An 18,563-nucleotide genomic window follows, 5' to 3' on the forward strand; every position below is an offset into this window, starting at 1 on the left:
TGCCGAGAGAGAGCTGCGTCCTGCGGGGTGGGGAAAAAAAAAGCATCAACCAGCTTTACATGTTTGCGTCCAACCAGGCGGCTATTTCTTCTTTCTGAGGGATTTTAATTGTTTTTAATCATCCATGAAGGCATACGACCCACTGCCAGCAGCACAGCCACAGTCTCGTGTCTGTGAACGCCTGCACGATCATTTGTGATTTTTTTTTCTTCTTCCGAGATGATATGAATGTCAATCGGTCAAGGTCCGTGCTCCCCATGCAACAGCCACGGCGGGATTTTCTAGCTTCAGGTGGGAAACATATGACACAAGCGTTTGGATGAATTTGTAATGAACATATACCTATTTTTAATGTATTATTGCCCGGTGAAGAGGATTGAGATTGTCGGTGTTTGAGCAGCGTGGGGATGACATGCTGCAGTGAAGACGGGAAACTGGGAATAATAATAATGGATTAGAAAGCACAACGATGTGACTGCGACACTTGAACCGAGAAGGAAATACGTCTTGTGCAGAAAGCTGTAAAATCACTGAGTGAGTCGCGTACGTGTTGTTTTTGTGTCACGTTGACTGAACAGTATTCTTGAGACCCATCCTCTCATTGTCGGAGTCGCTTCCCAGCAGAACAGCGGGCATCGACCCACAGGAGGACGCACCATGTCGGCGGTGATGATCACGCGAAAGGTGCGAAAATGGGAGAAGCTTCCGGGGAAAAACACTTTCTGCTGCGACGGACGGGTGATGATGGCCCGGCAGAAGGGAGTCTTCTACCTGACCCTGTTCCTCATCGTCGGGACCTGCGCCCTCTTCTTCGCCTTCGAGTAAGTTCATCCCCTCCTAATAACATTATGGATTATGATTTACTCCACAAAGTGCCCACATGTTACTGTGAGGCTCGTATGCCTCTTTTTTCCCCAATCACCACATTCTTAGTATTGCTGTAGTAGATGGCAGTATGCTGTAGTGAGTAACCTGATGCCACTTTAAAGCTGCAGCAGTCAATAAATCAATAAGTTGATTGATGGAAATCTGTTAAAAGCTATTACGATAATAGGTTTTTGAGAAAGAATATCACAATTCTCTGATTACAGCTTTTCAAATGTGAATATTTTCTGGTATTATTTGTCTTACAAACAAAATAAATACAGATTTTTGTTATTTGGGACCAAATAAAACAGGACGTCACCTTGGGCTCATATTTTTATTATGATTCGTCAATTAATTTTACTTATGAATCTTTTTTCAATTAAATGTAATCTCCTTTCACATGGAGTGTCATACATTTGGTGAGTTTGAACCAGCAAATATTTGGTATTTGTGTATGAAAGAAATAATGAAAGTCTCATCTCAATCATTTCTGTTGTATATTTTATAGGCAGTAGCTTCAAATAAGTATTGTTTTTTGTAAGCTTCTGAAATGTCCTTAAATGCAAAGTGTCTTGTTGGATCAGTGTCTTCATGTGCAGTCTGCCTCGCTCTTAGCCTATCTGGTACCTGGAGCACTGGTTCCAGCAGGCGCCCCATACCTTCTTTTGTAACAAGCTAGTTTCTCTCTCGATCAGCTCCAGAGACACGGTGGCTCCATTTTGCTCAAAATCCCGTCCCTGAAAGAGAAGGTTTATGATCGACCACATACTCAGGTGTTAAATATTTAATACCCCCTTAGCTGTTCAGCTGGTTCTCCGGGTTAAGTAAGGAAAGCTGCCTTTTTTTCTTCCTTTTTTGTTGTCTCTGCATTTCTGTCTCGAACCGCCACTTGCACAAACCCAGTGGACTCATTAGCAGCGCATAAAAACACTGGCTCGGATGCAGCTTGTGAACCCAAGTCGTGTCAGCTGAGGCTGTTTTTCAAGTGCAGAACATGAGTTTAAAGGATGATTTTTAGATTACATTACATTTTATGTCTTTGTCCCCCTTGTTTCCTCGATCCTATTGGTATTATTTGATAAATCAGGAACAATGATTGAGCATAAAATCCTGCTCTGTAACACAGTAACCCTTCTTGACTGTCTATGCACAACAGGCCAAATGGATTTGCAGCATGTCGGAGAATAGAAGCAGCTTTGCTCACATCGAGGCCGGCCCTTCCCATCTCTGTCTGCTCGGCACTTTATTGGCCGACTGCTTCCCTTTTGAGTCCGAGCCGAGCTGTTGTCCGGCTCGGAGCAAAGAGACAGAGAGGGGGGGGGGGGAAATTATACTTTTACATGAGCATCCAGAGTCCAGAGGAGGCGTTGTGGTGACTAATGGCTGGAGGGTTGTTAGCATGATATGTTCATATTACAGTTGAACATCGTTATCTCTCACATGGGGGATGGATATTAACGCAGAGATTCTGCTCAGACAACAAGGTTTCATTTTCCAACTCCCCATTACACAGCATGTTGATGCATATCTGATTTTAAACCTCTGACAGAGTAATAGCCCTCTGCACAAGACTCTGAGGTTTAGCTGCCTAAAACCCAAAGATATTCATCATACGAATATGACAAATAAAGCAGTGAATTGTTTGGCATTTTATTAAATGGATTGCCATGAACTTGAGAACAGACCTTCGTTCCCCAGTTCAGAATGAATTATAATCACTTTGCTGAACCTTTCATATAGCGCCACCATCAGGTCAAAATTGTTACTTTGTACTTCGATGTTTGACTTGTATTGTCCAAAAGACGAGTGAAACAATCTGTATTAAATGGACTAATAACAGCTCCAGCTAGGATGAGTTATGATATCGTTACTATTCCAAAACACTGCAGACGACATAATTGATTTCAAAAAACAACAATCAATTTGTAAAAAGGCTTAGCATTGATTTCAATCGGTATGAGTGTCCTGCATGCAGGGCTCTGCATTGTTCTCGGCTAATTTAGCGAAACAAAGCTTTTTGTCTGGGTTAATTCTGGTGCATTTAACTGTAGACGTCACGTCCTCTCTTTGTGGCGTGGTTTCCTTGTTTTGGAGGATTCGCCCCTCACACGCTGGCTTTAAAGTTGCCCTGTGAGCTGCAGCGGGGCATTGATGGGGGAATAGAGAGGGCAGTGTCCTGCCGTGGGTTTGGCTCATGTCCAACACCAGCCGAGCAGACATCTCACTTTTATCAGCGGCCGTCGGCACCCCGTGCAGGGAGACCTCTCTGTGCTTTAATTTGTGCTAAATTGCGGAAACGAGTCGCCAAATACACAAACGCAAAGGCCCATTAGGAACAACTAAACAAATGGTTTAAACAAGATGTGGGCTTGGCCTGTTTTCCCTTTTTAAGTCAGAATTCATTATAGGAAGTGTCCTTACTCTGTTGGCTTTCTGCCTATTTAATATCCACTGAGCTCTTTTTAAAATGGGATTTCACATATTTCCATTTTGTCTATGCTGTATAATAAGCAAAAGACTTCCTCACTGGTTTGTATGTTTGTGTAAATGTGAACGTGGTACATATGCGTGCGTATGTGCATGTTGACCACCACCTATGGAGCTTGGCTGAAGGAACAAGAAACTGGAACACAAGGACCGTGTGTCATCTGTCTGTCCACCCCAGGACGCTGAGCTATGTTGCCAGGGAAGCATATGTGCATGTAATGAGACGGTCTTTCTCCTTGCCTATGTGTTTGCACTCCATCTACATCCTTACATATGTTACGCTCAGTGTGTCCGGCTGACCGCCCGTGAGCTATCGGCTGCCTCATAAAACGTTAGGATGCATTGAGGAGAAGTGCAGAGCGAGCGGCTGCAGTCAGAGGAGATCTTGTAACCGACCCCTGAGACTCCCTCAGCATCTAACCCCACCCTGTCTCCCTGTTAGCCAATCATCAAACAGTTGCCGGCCCTTGCTAAATGAGCAATAACATGATTTACGCCCTGTTCAGAGTACATGCACCATTTACAGTAACAGGGATCTACAGGCTTTTGCTGGAGGCTCTGGCAGGATGAAAGGGCAGCTTTTCTGTGGAGGGTGAAGCGATAGTTTTGGTCACATCCTGTGCAATAAATACACGTTTCCTTACTTTGTTTTCATCTATTTGGCTTGAAATAGATGCTCTCCGAGAGGCAAAGTACAGAGATTGCTGCATCTTTTAATCACGCTGTTAAATCACCCGTATTGTTTTTCATGTGGCTAAAATGAAATCATCAGATTTATTATTCTTCTTCATTTCACTTGGTGAATATTCTATGACGCAATATTTGTAATCCTGGCTTTAATCCTGGTAAAAGGACCTTGATCCTGGCTCTCATAGTCATCTCCCTCATATGCTATATTTTGTGTTGCATAAGAAGGAAGACTGATTTAAACTGGACAATAGAGTTCACCCTCAAGCTTTAGTGTAGCCTCTTTTTTTTTATTTCCTGATGTTGTATGAGCATTTTAAAGAGTTTTAAAGGCCACATTCCTCATCAAATATTTGTGGTACAACGAGAGCCTCCTTGTGTTTTGCCACAGAACTAAACGTTACATTCTCTGAAAAGAAAAAAATACCTGAAAATATATTTCTTGATTCATTCCTCAACTGCTCTTTAAACCAACTGGATGTATCTTTTGCACACTAAAATAGATTTTTTAATTAAAGTACCAGGTTGAGGTGAAGCTTTTTCAAAGTACTTTATCTACAGTTTGATAGTTCAGCCCAATGGTTTCCAACCAAGGGATCAGCCCCCGCCAAAAGGCCAGAAGATAAATGTGAAGGCCCTCTCAGGCGCAACCCAATTTGCGTTGTGCTCGCCGCAGGGTTCAGAGCCCATCTGACGAGGTGTTTGAGGAAGTCAGGAGATGGAGCTTTTCAAAAGGTCTATGAGAAGGACGATGTCATTTTGTTGTAGCCAGGAGCAAAGCGGCGTCCGGCCAGGGCCAGGAATGATGTTAGCCAGTAATGACATCTCTTAGCGCTCAATGTGATATTTGTCAGTTTTGGCTTCCTGGTTTGGAAATACAGAACAATACAAGTACAGAGGTTAGTCAGTGAATACAAATTACAGTACAGTGAATCGAAAAGACTGTGAGGATGCTGGGAATACTTTCAGAACAAGGGTAAAGGTTGTTAAAGGACCTCACCACATGTATTCTTCTGAAGAAGAATGCTCGGCTCTGCAACTCAAATGTAATGTTCGAGGGACAAACACAGATTACATTTGTGGAAAAAGAGCAAAGGTTGTCAAAATTCTCAAGCAGAGGGACTTGAAAATGCAATCCCCCTCTACTCAGAATATTTAAGGTGGGTTATAGAGTGGTTTACTTACTGTTTTGAGGAAAGGGAGGGAGGCAAACCTTTGTGACCTAGAAACAGGCCGAGTCAGTCGACAGATGTTTATGTGACAGAGGGCTGTTACTGAGGCCCACTGGGCATCTGCCTGCTCCAGCAAGTGCATAAGTATACTACTATGATTCATTCAGGTCTGCTACAGCTTACAACTGTTAAGTATTAATAAAGGAAGGGCTTGAAATGTTCAACAAAGGTAAAATGCCATGAGTCCCTGACTGACGTATTAATCCTGACTTCAGTGGTTTTATTGCTAAGAAGTTGAAGTGGTTTTAATTCAGTGATATCTTTACCTCCTCTCATCTTTGGTCTTGTGTCGTACTGAGTTAAGAGGAGAAATCCTTGGGTGTAAAGTCTTCAGTAGACGCACCCTAATGCATCTCATACATGCACACGCACGTACACACACACACACATGAAAGTGAACTTTAACCTTATGCAGGATCCACAGTACTGTATGCCCTGGTCTCTATTTATGATGTAACAATGTGTGATATTTCTATATTAATGTGATTATTATAATTTCTGACCAGCTGAGGTTTTTTAGTCCCATTATGAAACTATAAAGAATATTTTTACTGTCCTTAAACATCAGTGCCTGATGGCCATTCGCCAGTTATTTGACACTTGTGTTTGGGGCCCATTAAGTAAAAAAAAAAAAGGTTTACTTGATATCTGGTAGACTGGTAGTTTGGAATCTATAAAAAAAGACAGTAAACACATCTGACAAAATGCCTTTTTTATTTCACACACATTCTTCCAGAATCTGGCCTTGCATTACCCACCATGCATTTTGACTGAAGACAAATTGGTCGACGGTTTGCTTGTGTTGTGCTAGTAGCAGCTAATGTTTCTTTGGGGTTCAGAGGTCGGGTGAGCTTTCTTCTTTATGAGCTGCGTTCCAAATCAAATACTCTTTCTACAGACTGTAGTAGTCTTTACAAAGCACATAATGTATTCATAGATTAGGAAATACTATTTGTTTGTGCTCTTTCAGAGGCTGAGTCGAGGCGACTTATCTTCTCCTGCGCTAAGGATTGTGGGTCAGAATAACCAGTAAAGCATACTAGCTTTCACACTCTGTAATGTTATGCAGTAGGACGCCCTGGTCTTTTTGGGACACTGCATTTGAAATGCGACGTATTCTACCTTTTTCTGGCATGGTAAGGTACTTTGGAAGTTTAGGTAGCTGAACACTGTCTCTGTCTTCAGCTCCAACTGATGCTGACTCAGGTGACAACACTTGAGGCAAATTATCAGATTTTGCACAACTCCCCCACAATTTCTTCATCCTCACATATGGCACATGTTCTCCCCAACGCCCGCAGACAGACTTTGATGGATTCCCCTTGAACATCAAGTAGCATTTTAATGCTGTAGCTGGTGCACCGGTAGATGTACTTAGTTACTTTATACCACATGAACTACTGTATTGTGAGCCTCGAAGCGGCAGGAAGAGAGGGAATGTCTAAGTTGCAATGCAAGTCTGATTGATTGCCTCACTGATGAAAACATTTTCCCCACATGGACACAGAACCTGATTGATTAAATCCAGTTTTTTTTTTCTTCTGCTGCCTCCGTGGTGACTGATGAACGAACCGCGTCACGACGCCGGCACCAACCTGCTCCTCAAACAGCAGAGAAATTGGTCACGTCCAGGAAGGACGTAGAGGGCTTAATGGGAAGCGATGATGGAGTGTGCCTCCGAACCCAGCAGTCATCATTATGGGAATTACACTTCATCGGCAGACTTCCTCTCCTCTGGATCCTCTGGCCGCTCCCTGCTCGAACAAATGGGCCAAACGTACTTCACAGGCCTGGTCCAGTGGAAATGTCTATTGATTTGATTTCTGCTCCTAGTTTCCGTTAATGTGGAAAAAAAAAGTGTGTGCGCTTGCGTGTGTGTGAGTCCACAGGTATGCTGACATACCTGAAAGGGTGTGTCTCGCTATAGGAACAGGTGTGACTAATAGGATGAACTTTGTTCTTTGCCATGTTGTAATGACGGACAATTGTTTATTTGGCAACATCCCTTTCACATTTTATTTGACCTGTGTTTGGTCACGATTAATAAAATGCCACCCAGAGAAGATGAAGGAATATCGTGGGTGGCACTAATGAAGGAGATGATTGTCAGGGTCCAAAGCTCAAAGAAAAAACTATTTTGAAAACATTTAAAATGGAGGAAAATAACAACTCCTCTGTTTTAAGGAAGTGGAAACAACTTGTCATCGAGTTGAATCAGCAGCTCCTATTATGTAAGATGTGCAGTAATTGAGTATTTAAGTATTAGGACAGATACTCTTTGTGTCGGCGCTGTGCTTCAGCAGATTGGAATTTAACATTTACAAAATGAGTAAAGTCCGATTAAAACAAATCCTAACTGAACCACAAATAATCAGACAGTAACAAACACATGCTCATGCACTTGTGCTGCTTTCAGGTAGTTTTAGTTTAGAATAATTTATAGGTCATACTCGTATGTAACTGTATCTGTAATGTTTTGGCTGATATGTGATACAGATAAATGGCTGCTGTCCACATGGGATATTCTGTTCCACGCAACTGCACTTTGTGTAGACATGTTGTGTATAAAAGTCCTTTAAAAACCTTTCTACTTTCCTAATTATTATTTTTTCATATTTTGCTGATTTATTTTCTTGATGTTCAACTTGTTATCAATTAAGACAAAGGACATTTCTGACATTTGAGGTGCTGGAGCCTCATCTTCTATGTATGGGATTTTTCTTTGAAAAATAACTTTAGCTGAAATTAGCTGCAGATTTAGGTTTTGGTCGATCCACTAATTGATTATTTGAAGATTTGTTTTGGCTCTACTTGTACAGTATATAAATAATATACTTAAACAAAAAGGTGTGTGTGTGTGTGTTGCATGTGTCATGCGGTACAGAAGTTAGTCTTGTACAGAATATGGCACAATACCTTGCTATTCTGCAACATTAGTGTTGCATTATGAATATATGATCCCGGCCACTTGGGAGGGAGATGAGGCCGCAGAGTTTAACTATTAATAACTTCATGCAGGAGCCTTTGCTGCTCTGCTCTGTCGCAGCACTTTGCACTGCAGCTCACATCTGTTAGCGCTCTGAGCAGCAGGCCTCCTCGCTGGAGCCCTGCTGCCTCTGATCTCGCTGGCCGTGCCAAACGGAGTTGTGTTAATGTTTCTCCCCCCCCTTCTCCAGAAGGTGAGGCGTGTGCCATTGCGTTGTTTATTCCCGGTCGTGACTTCTGCACGGTCTAGAGAAAGGGCAGCTCATGCAGTTCATGACCTCCTGCTCAGAACAACTCTTCAGAGTATGTGCCGTGTCGTGTCGTGCCCTCTCTGCACATGCTCGGTGTGAGAGGGCTCTTCTGCCAGCGGGCTGCAGTTGTATCCAAGATTTTATTTTTTGTTTTGTTTTGTTGGTAGGAGCTCTTAAGGCTGACAATCAGGGCTTCAATTTATTTTTGCAATTATGAATCATTCAGTCGATAAATGTCATAAAATGTTGCAACATTTTAAAATATTTCAATATGTTCAACCAAAAGTCCAACATTTCATATTTTGGCAACAATGAAATAAAACTAAGCAGCAAACGCTCGAAGAAGAAGCTGGAAACAGACAAAACAATATTGATCAGTTATGGAAGCAATGACCAAGCAAGACACACGCGTGTTATACTATAATAAACCCAGACACGCACACACTGTGGTTCAGCAGCTTATCACTTGATGGGGAAAACACCCTTTATGAGGACGTTGACCTGCTTTTAGACTGGATCTTTATCTTCTTTTGATCTGACTTTCCTACAGATGTCCGTACCTGGCGGTCCATCTGTCTCCTGCCATCCCATTCTTTGCTGCCCTGCTCTTCCTCTTTGTCGTCGCCATGTTGTTGAGGACCAGCTTCAGTGACCCCGGGGTGCTGCCACGGGCTCTTTCAGAGGAAGCCACGTTCATCGAGATGGAAATTGGTAAGTTGGTCAGCGCACCGATTGGCATTACATTTCTGGAGCACCTAGGCGCTCCTGTCCCAAGCTTTCTCAGTGATATTAAATATTCTCAACCTAACAAGTCTAATCAAAATTAGTAAAAACATCACAGTATATGCATCACATGACCTTTTTCCTGCCCATTTCAAATTAGTCCGACGTGCACAGGAAAAAAAATAAATACGAATGTAAAATAACAATAACTAGTCGAACTTTGTCAGAAAACGGTGTGTGCATGTAGAGTCTCACTTGTAGCAAGAAGAACATTTACAAAATACTCGTTTGTGGCCTTTAAGGATCCCCTTCACGTCACCCTCAGTCACCATCACATTCTGTGTGGTGTCGGTGCTTTGAGGAAGCCGTATCTTAAAGCTGTGATATTCAATAGTATTCTAATTACAATGTATCAAATGACCATGGAAAAATCGGTGAAATAATGATCTGCATCTCCAATGAGTTTGAGCTCATTGTTTAGCTGTTAGATTGCAACTTCACTGTTTTTGTTTACCAATTTGCTCCTGTTAATAGAAGAAAAGCCCAGTAGCGTCCTTATTCATGCTTCAGTAATAACGCTCACTCGGATGCACCACAGATTGTTGCCAGGTTTGGAGTAGCGTGTGGTCGTCTCAAATCTTGTGTGATTGCAGTCCAGCTCCTCACCTTGAAGTGCGCATTGTGCACAATCAGTACGTATAATGCCACAAGGCACCAAGCCCTTATCTAGCTCCATTTAAATGCCCCGTCAACAGCACGACAAACGATTATTACAGTTTGTGTGCTGTTACGGCACCGTCCTCCTGTTGTTCTTTTTGTATGAAATGACTTCATAGTTAGGTGGAAGTAGCTGAAGTCAAAGTATTTTGGAGGCATAAATACTTCAGTATATAAACTACTTAAGCATTGAGCAGGCCGCCTCAGTCCTGTTGGTTTATTTATGTTTGTTATTCTTTATGTTGCTGAAGGTTGGGTGTGCTCACCCGTGAACGTAGAGCTCAGTCTAACACACATTCATTACAAGGGATCCTGTTGTCTCATTACTCAAAACAAACTATAGGCTGTATCGTAACGACAACAACGCCTTTGGAAAACACAAAATAAAGCAGCCTTGTTGTTTTAGGTGAATTTATGTCCACTCTGTGGGGCTGTCCAGATGTATTTTTTTTTTATATCTGCTTTTATTCTGCAATAATCCTGCAACAGCCCTGTCTGCCTCCTCCCTGCATAGTTACCCTCCCTCCCCGTCTGCCTGTCTGGCTGTTCAATGTTCACTCTTAGCCTCTGTTAAAGATTCACAGTGTCCTTCAGCCATCACTCGTGCTCTCTCACTCCAGTCGAGAGGCTCGGGCGAAGACTGGTCTCCTGACAGAGGAGGGCTGTAAAAGCAAGGCTGAGGCAGGCGGTCCTCTGAGAGTGTGTTCGCTGCCAGCCGGCGCTTCTCTCATCACTGTGTGACTCATGCAGCTCAGGATGACAGTGGCCCTCTGCTCTTACTGGCTGTGATGACCTGTGCAGCTCCTGCATGTAGTTTATATGAGGAATTATCTTTTGAAATTGTGTATGTAAATAGAGCTGCAACTGACGACTCTTTTCCTTATTGATAAATATTGATATGTTTTTTTCTACCGATCATTAAATCTTTTGATTATCATCGTCTCAAGTTCCAAGAGAACCAGCCGACCCAAAGATAGTGCCGCGATGCAGAGAAGTGAGAGTAAATTAATATGCTTAATCTGTTTAAGTACAGTCACCTAATGACAGCTTCCTTTTTGTGAAAATGTTTTACATTCCACAAAACGCATCTCCCAAAATGGCAAGGAAATCATCACTTAAATGCTAAAATGGGTAATTACCATGTAAAGAATATGCACTGAAGCAGCCTAAATTAAACCTTTGCTTTTCCAACTTCCCTCCCACTCCTGCAGCTCTCAACATACAGTATGTTCTGTAATGTGTTTGGGTAGCTGTTGGCTGTTTTGGGCGTGGGCGAGTTCACAGATAACAGTGAGATGAGAGAGCAGGTGTGGATCTCATTCTGAGGCTGAGGCCGGCATGTTGATGAAGCCGCCGCTGCCTCGATGCTCTGTCCCCTCAGCCTGTTAGCCACGATTCCCGAGGGGGAGTGCTAATAGGAGGAGAGGCATCCTCTTGGAATATCTAATGCCGTAAGCAGACAGAGCTTTGCTACCCAAGGGAGTGGCATCATTCCCCGTGAGTGATGACTCATTAGTTTATTCTCTGCTGGTTTATCCTTAAAGCCACTAATCCCACATCCAGTAGATTCATAATGCAGAGTAGTTTATGCTGTCAGATAAAGTACATTTTACAATCTTTACGTCTGTAGTTGTATTATGGGCGCTTTTGATTCAAGCTTGTAAGCGTGGTTGTTTCACTCATTTATCGATGCAGGAACTATTTTGTTTTACGTAATGAATGTGCATTCACATCATTACATTTCTACAAATACTACATTTCTTATATTAATGTCTATCCAGAAAGTCAAATGAGCGTGGTTGCTACTTTCTATTAGCTCCACGGCTTCCTAATGCGGCATGTTAATGGTAGGTTTCTCCTCAACCGTTATTCTCTTGGGAGATTCCCGGCAGCAGCCCGCTAGGCGTCAGCCTGCCTCTCCACCACCGGCTCCTGTAGTGCTACACAATCAGAAAGATCGGAAATTCGAAGAAAAGTGAATCTGTGAAAATTGAATTTGCTGCAGGAACAAAACCATCACACCTAAAATAAACTTCAACGTTAGGAAGGTTATTTGAATCCCCAAAGAGCAGGATATTCTGTTGCAAATACATACTATGAACCGCTCAACAGTGATTACACATAAATCCAATGTCATCAATACTGTATCGAGCCAATGTTGTCATTCACTCACCCCCTCGAGGTTCAGTTGACAAGATTTACGTCCTATTTTTGTTCTTGTCCTTGTCACTGAATCTCACGTGTCTCACTGCCTGATAAAGACATTCTCAGCGTATTATGTTCACTACTTGTGATTGACGACATAGCGTGTGGGGCTGTTGTTGTATTAGATCGCGATTCAATAACACCTTTTACAATGAATCGTGGTGTGATCAAGATTGACAACATCTGCTCATGAAGGTTTTTGTGTTTCCACAGAGGCAGCCAATGGGAACGTCCCCGCGGGGCAGCGACCCCCACCTCGAATCCGCAATGTTCAGATCAACAACCAGATCGTCAAGCTCAAGTACTGCTACACCTGCAAGATCTTCCGACCCCCTCGAGCATCTCACTGCAGCATCTGTGACAACTGCGTCGGTAAGAAATGTCCCAAGTGCCAAGACGGTCTGTCAGTTTTTCATAAATAGATGATGATTTGTGGGGAAAATAACGTGCCGACGCAATGATTATTACTGAAGCATCGACCTTAATTATCTCTGCATTAATTTGTCACAATGATGAAAACATTTAGAAAAACATTTGTTATAAATAAATGATGGACTAAGCAGACAAGGTGCAAAAGTTTTAGAAAACAGAATCAGACGAGCCAAAAACCTCACAGGGAATGTTTTTTTATGTATTATGCTTTGAATTTTGAAGGTGGTTTGAACTATTTGTGTGTGTGTGTGTGTGTGTGTGTGTGTGTGTCGCTGTGTCATCTCTCAGCCCTGCAGAAAAGCAGAGATTTGGCTTCTGATGATTGAGGAATGCGTCTGAAGGGAGTTGAGACGCATAGGCGATAGGAGAGGAGACAGTGGAGGCTCAGTGAGGGAATAAGCGCTCAGTCATTGTGAACACTGGTTCATCTGTGTCCACCTGCTGTAGAAACACACACACACACACACACACACACACACACACACAGTCCAGGCATCGCAGCAGCATGCCTCAATCCCTCTTTTACAGCAATACAGTCATATCTTTTCCTCCTCAACCTGACGTTGTTTATGGCGGTTAAAGTCTCACACAGGATCTCCAGCATAATAACAAACAGCCAAACTGCTTCACAAATTATATTTGTTTATACTGGGAGCCTTCTCTGGTTAAAATATTATCAGATGTCTGACGTACCATATGGCCTTTAAGTATTTGGACACTTGTTTTAAGCTTTGTATGCAGCACACTGGAGTTAAAATAAAACTATAACATGGAGTAAAGTGCTCAACTGGCTCCAGACCTCTAAATTACTGCACACATCAGATTATATTTTTTCAAATGGACAAAAATTTAATTTAGCTTCTTCATAAAGCTAGTAAAGTGCTTTCAGCTTTAATTTGAGGGTTTCGACGTCCATATTGAGTGAATAGCGTAGAGGATTCTTGTCCTGCTGCACTCTACGTCCATCTATATATTACGCTAAAAACAGGGTGGAGCGACTATTTCTGGTTACAAATGCTAGGTCTCAATTGGGATACTTCTGTTGGTACACTTCCATGCTGTACCATATGTACTTACTTGGGTAGTGAGTGAATTTAGACTCCTTAGTCCTCATAGTGCACTGCATGCACTCAAAATAATAAGTATAAGTGCAGAAGGAAGCTAAATGAGAGACGCCAAACGAGTCTTTAGCGACGGCAGCAGCTTTGTGAGGCCACACTTGGTGGTGTTTTGAGCTAAATGCTAACATCGTAATGCTAACATGCTCCCAATACGATGCTGATGTTTAGCAGGAATAATGTTCACCGTATTTGTTTAGCATGTTAAAATTCAAATGTTAAAGTTCATGAAGGATAGTTCTGGATTCATCGAAATGTTGTCTGATGGTGGCACTAAGTGGAAAGTTTGTACGATTCATCTTCTGGAGACAATAACTGTCTGTACAAAATTACAGGGCAATGCATTGATTAGTTTAGATATTTCAGTGTGAATAAAAGTAGTCGACCAACCCACTGACAGATGCTGCCCTTCCTATCGATCTATGTTCCTGCGCAGCTAAAACAATCTTAGGACAACAAATATAAAAAGGTTCCTTAAGTGATTCCAATGCTTTTTACCAAGTATTTATGTTTACAGCCAGAGTCGGCACTGAATCTTCTCTACTGGATATAAAAAAACAATCCATTTATTTTGACCCTATATCTACGAGCTGCTTCATGTCTTGCATTTCTGCCTCAAAGTCTACTACATCGGGGGATCAGACTCTGCACACTGCATTCCCTTCTGTCAGTTTGACCCTGCCCTGCTTTCATCTGGCTCGCCTCCAAATTATAGAAAAGGAGAGGCAAAGAGGAAGTGATCACTATATTTAGACTGCATGTTTTAGAAGTAGACGCACAAAGCTGTCTTCGACTAAAATACTGGTGTATTTTTAACATTTGTCTGAATTCCAAAAGTGTCTGTTTTCTTTGAAACTTGTGTGGTACAGGTGCCATACTTATGTGCTGACCTTTTTCTAATTTTCACAGACCGTTTTGATCACCACTGTCCGTGGGTGGGGAACTGTGTGGGCAAGAGGAACTACCGATACTTCTACATGTTCACCCTGTCGCTCTCCCTGCTCACCATTTATATCTTCACCTTTGACATTGTCCACGTGGTGATGCGTGAGTATCTACATGATCAGATAAAAGAACGTGAAAAAAACAGAAGAAGGACCTGTGACACAAGTGCACCAGCAGCTTGTAGCTATTGCCTAATTCAGACCCGGCTTTTCCTGTAGCGTGACATGACACACAACAGCAACTGACGGCTTGACATGATTCCTCTTTCACCTTTATCCTCCTGCTTCCTTGTTCTACAGAGAGACAAGGAAACAGTGGCTTTCTAGTCAGGATAATTATCTCTGGGCTTGTTATCTTAGTACTGGAGTAATTGTGTTTTCAGTATAAAAAGAAAAGGGATAGTGAGATTTTGAGGAAATCTTTTCTCTAACTTCTCTCTGTGTTGCTCTGTTCACAGGTTCAGTGGATAATGGCTTTTTGAACACTTTGAAGGAAACCCCTGGAACATATCCTTTAAAGCTCTGCCTACAGTATACTGCACAGAAAACAGCTTGTGTGTGTGTGTGTGTGTGTGTGTGTGTGTGTGTGTGTGTGTGTGCAATGTTTGTTCGAGTTCCGAAAATGGAAACTGAAAAACATACTTTTCTAGTGTCACACCCCGACTATAACCGTTCACGGCACCTGCCCCCGCACAGTGATTCTCAAATAATAGCTCAGCATCTGTAATCCGGCACAGCGAGCACATCACCACTAGCATGTCCAGCTAATAGGAAATAGTTGCACTAGCAATCAGTGTCATTTTTGAAGCCATGGAGTAGATCACTTCTTCATAATTTGTCATCATACTTATAATGTATGCTGCTTCTTTATTGTCTTCCACTCAGATTACGGACTGGTGAGGATGCTGGCTCTGTGTCTGCTACATGTCGTTTAAGCCTCAATTATTTAGCTCAAGAACATGTTTGTAGCGTCCCTTTTTTTTCACAAGATTTTTGTATTGCTGGACTCATTATAAAGACAACCGGAATCGGCTTTGTCAACCAACTCATCGAGCTACCTAGCTAGCTTAGTTAGCTTGCTAGCAACAGCATAATCGTCAGTCGGCGGCTCAACATGAAAAGCTGATTTTGTTGGTAATGCCACAATGACTGTGGATCAAGCGCTGTATCCAAAGTAACTAAGGCCTTGTGATCAGTTGAAAGTAATTTGACATTGTGTTGTTGAACTGAAGTAAATTCCAGCTGGCCTTTTCTTTTTGCTCAGTGAAAAGGGTAAAAAACATCCAGCTTTTGTCCCTTAGGCTTTGGTTCCTTTCACTGACCATCACTGGCTTTAATCATGTTGCATAATTGTCTGCAGTTCTGCCGTCACTTGCTGTCCACTGTTCAATCAGTGAATTGCGTGTCAGGCAAAAAACATCCGCTGCTCTTTTCTTAACTGGAGTGCACTGTGCTGGAGGTCTTGGTGTGTTTCTTCACCCTGTGGTCAGTAGTGGGACTGACCGGCTTCCACACCTACCTGATCTCCCTCAACCAGACCACCAATGAGGACGTAAGTGCATCCTTCTGCATGACTTTTGCTGTCACAGCTTCTGTTGGTTTTAGATTTGCATCTTCCTGTGAGGCGCAGTGCTGCACTTTGCATCTCGTTTGCTTAGGTATCACGCTGTCTTTATGCAAATAGCCGTGACTTGCAAACCCGAAGACCAACACGATAACTCATAACTTGTTCTTTGGTTCCTTTTAGTTTTCTTTGTAATGATGATGATTATCAAAGTACTGTATTTCAGTTGCATGATATTTCAGACTCATGCACTCTCAGAGGCTTTGTCTTGGTCTTCCCAATGAAAAACACTTGAATATTGGTTAAGACTTACAGTGAACTTAATATGCTGAGTTAGTTTAACGTTAAGTTCCCACCACCACTGAACTCTTATTTTCAAGTGTTGGAAGAAATCCAGATGTTTTTGTCATTTCGTATACATGCAACCCTCTGGACCAGGCCACCACTGAGCTGATTGCGTATTGCATCTGCACCAACACAAAAAAAAAGACCAGAAGAAGAAAAATGTGTGTGGTAAACTAATTAAGTGCACACAGTTTTGCTTGGTAGCTAACAACTATACATGTAAAGAGGGACGCTTTGCACCTTTCAACATCTGGCTGGAAGCACTGAAATGCTTCTTGTTCGCATTTGTTTAACATCTTCTGAAAAAGGCTGAAGGGAGAACTGAAACCCAAATAGTCAGACAATTTTGCTACGAGAAACATCATGTCAGATAAAAAAGGGCAGATAGATCTCTCGTCTCCACAAAGAGTTTATTTTAAAATTGGATGTTGATTATTATAATCATTGACGTAATAGTCATAATGAAGCTGAAGTACAGTTTATTATTTTAACGTGTGTGTGTGTGTGTAAATGTTGCGCTCAGGCAGCCTGGCGTCATGTGACTGGAAAGACAAACACACATCTCCGAGGTATAAACACTACAATGTCTAAGACTACAGAGCTGTTTCCTTGACAACGGCTCGGCCTCTTTCAGCATCGAAGGGCGTTGGGCTGGTTAAACAAAAGCTATTACATTGTAAACTAAAGTAAAGCAAATACGTGTTAAAATAAAACAGATTGTGGAAAAACAAGCTCCCAACGAAAACTCTTTAACTGCAGTTAAAACAGAAACACACGGCACGTCACGTTTGTTGGTCCTTTTTTTATTTTTTATCAAGACTTTGCAGAAAGGATCACATGGAGGGACTGACCAACGCTGTTCAAAATGTAGCATGTCCTATTTTTTGAGACTACATGTGTTCAATACAACAGCACCACTTTTCTTCTGCTCAGAGTCTGAATCAAATGACAATCTGGTTTCTGCTTGGACTCCTCTGCTCAACCCGCCGATGTCGTCTAATGATCTAAAAATATGCATGAAAAAGCTGCAATAAAAGAAGAGCTTGATAAAATAATGACAGAACTGAGCTGAAATAAGAACCAAACAGACCGGCTGCTTTCTGACTCGAGCTACATTTAGAAGACGGTTGTGAGGCTAAATGAGGAAAAGAAGTATTGATTGCTTGATCCCGTTAACGTTGAGTCATTATTGAGTCCACACACACACACACACACACACACACACACACATACACACACACACACACACACACACTCAAGCAGAACATGAGTGGCGGTAGTGCAGGTGGATGACTCCACAGAGGGAGTAATTTATGTTGTCTGTGTATACTTGCGTTAGCAGTTTGTGTACTTTTGCAGGCTTTGTTAGCTCCAATCTGACTGCAGAGACTCTGATGGGAAGCAGAGCGCAGCAGTTATGTGTTGGTTGGAGGTTCTAGACGGCTGAAAGCAAGAGAGTGCGCTCGTACTTTGTTGTAATGATTAATTTATAATTCCCTTTTTTCTTTCCTGTGGGAAAGCTGGCCTCATTTTTTCTCATTTTAAGCCGTGATGAAGCTCTGCAATGTGCACCTACAGTACAGTGTAATGGTGCTCCAGGAGATGAAACAATGGCTGACAGCCCGGCCGCTTCGATATCTGTGATTGGCCTAATAATAGATGCATCAATACCTGCAGGGGCTGGGCATGCTCCCAGAGATGCTGCTTTGGCAGAAAGGTGGTGGAGGGCGGAGGAGTGTGTGAGAGCGGAGAAAACAAGAAGGGGGGAAGATGGAAATGGTGGAAAAAGGGCCAACAAAAAGAAGGAACCTAGAGTGTTGGAGCTGCTCTGGTCGCCTATAAATAAGATGATCTGTCAACTGTTTCTATTTTTTTTTAATACGCTGTTTTCTCTGACTTGGCAGAGGGTCAGTCAGTATAAATGTAAATCTATCTACTTTTACAAACCTTTGTTTATGTTTAATGTTAATATATTAAAATGATTAAAAAAAACAACAACATATTGC

The 18,563-nt window shown here is 42.2% G+C and overlaps 1 protein-coding gene across 3 annotated transcripts in view; it reads left to right on the forward strand.

The window, feature by feature from the left end:
• The window catches only part of zdhhc9 (zinc finger DHHC-type palmitoyltransferase 9), a 24,085-nt gene continuing 5,522 nt past the window's right edge, over positions 1–18,563 (forward strand). Inside the window, exons 1-7 of one of the 3 annotated variants that reach the window (XM_068591477.1) lie at positions 1–534; positions 622–821; positions 9,060–9,220; positions 12,368–12,526; positions 14,614–14,751; positions 15,107–15,153; positions 16,096–16,200. In XM_068591477.1, the coding sequence (XP_068447578.1) occupies positions 658–821; positions 9,060–9,220; positions 12,368–12,526; positions 14,614–14,751; positions 15,107–15,153; positions 16,096–16,200 (774 nt within the window). In that variant the 5' untranslated portion in view covers positions 1–534; positions 622–657. Of the gene's footprint in view, positions 535–578; positions 822–9,059; positions 9,221–12,367; positions 12,527–14,613; positions 14,752–15,106; positions 15,154–16,095; positions 16,201–18,563 lie in introns of all 3 variants that reach the window. The other 2 variants (XM_068591485.1, XM_068591493.1) reach the window with 2 other exon arrangements.

This window comes from Clinocottus analis, unplaced genomic scaffold (genome assembly GCF_023055335.1).
Source record: "Clinocottus analis isolate CAN_PGR_092001 unplaced genomic scaffold, fCliAna1.0.p SCAF_10, whole genome shotgun sequence".
Classification (NCBI taxonomy): Eukaryota; Metazoa; Chordata; class Actinopteri; order Perciformes; family Cottidae; genus Clinocottus; species Clinocottus analis.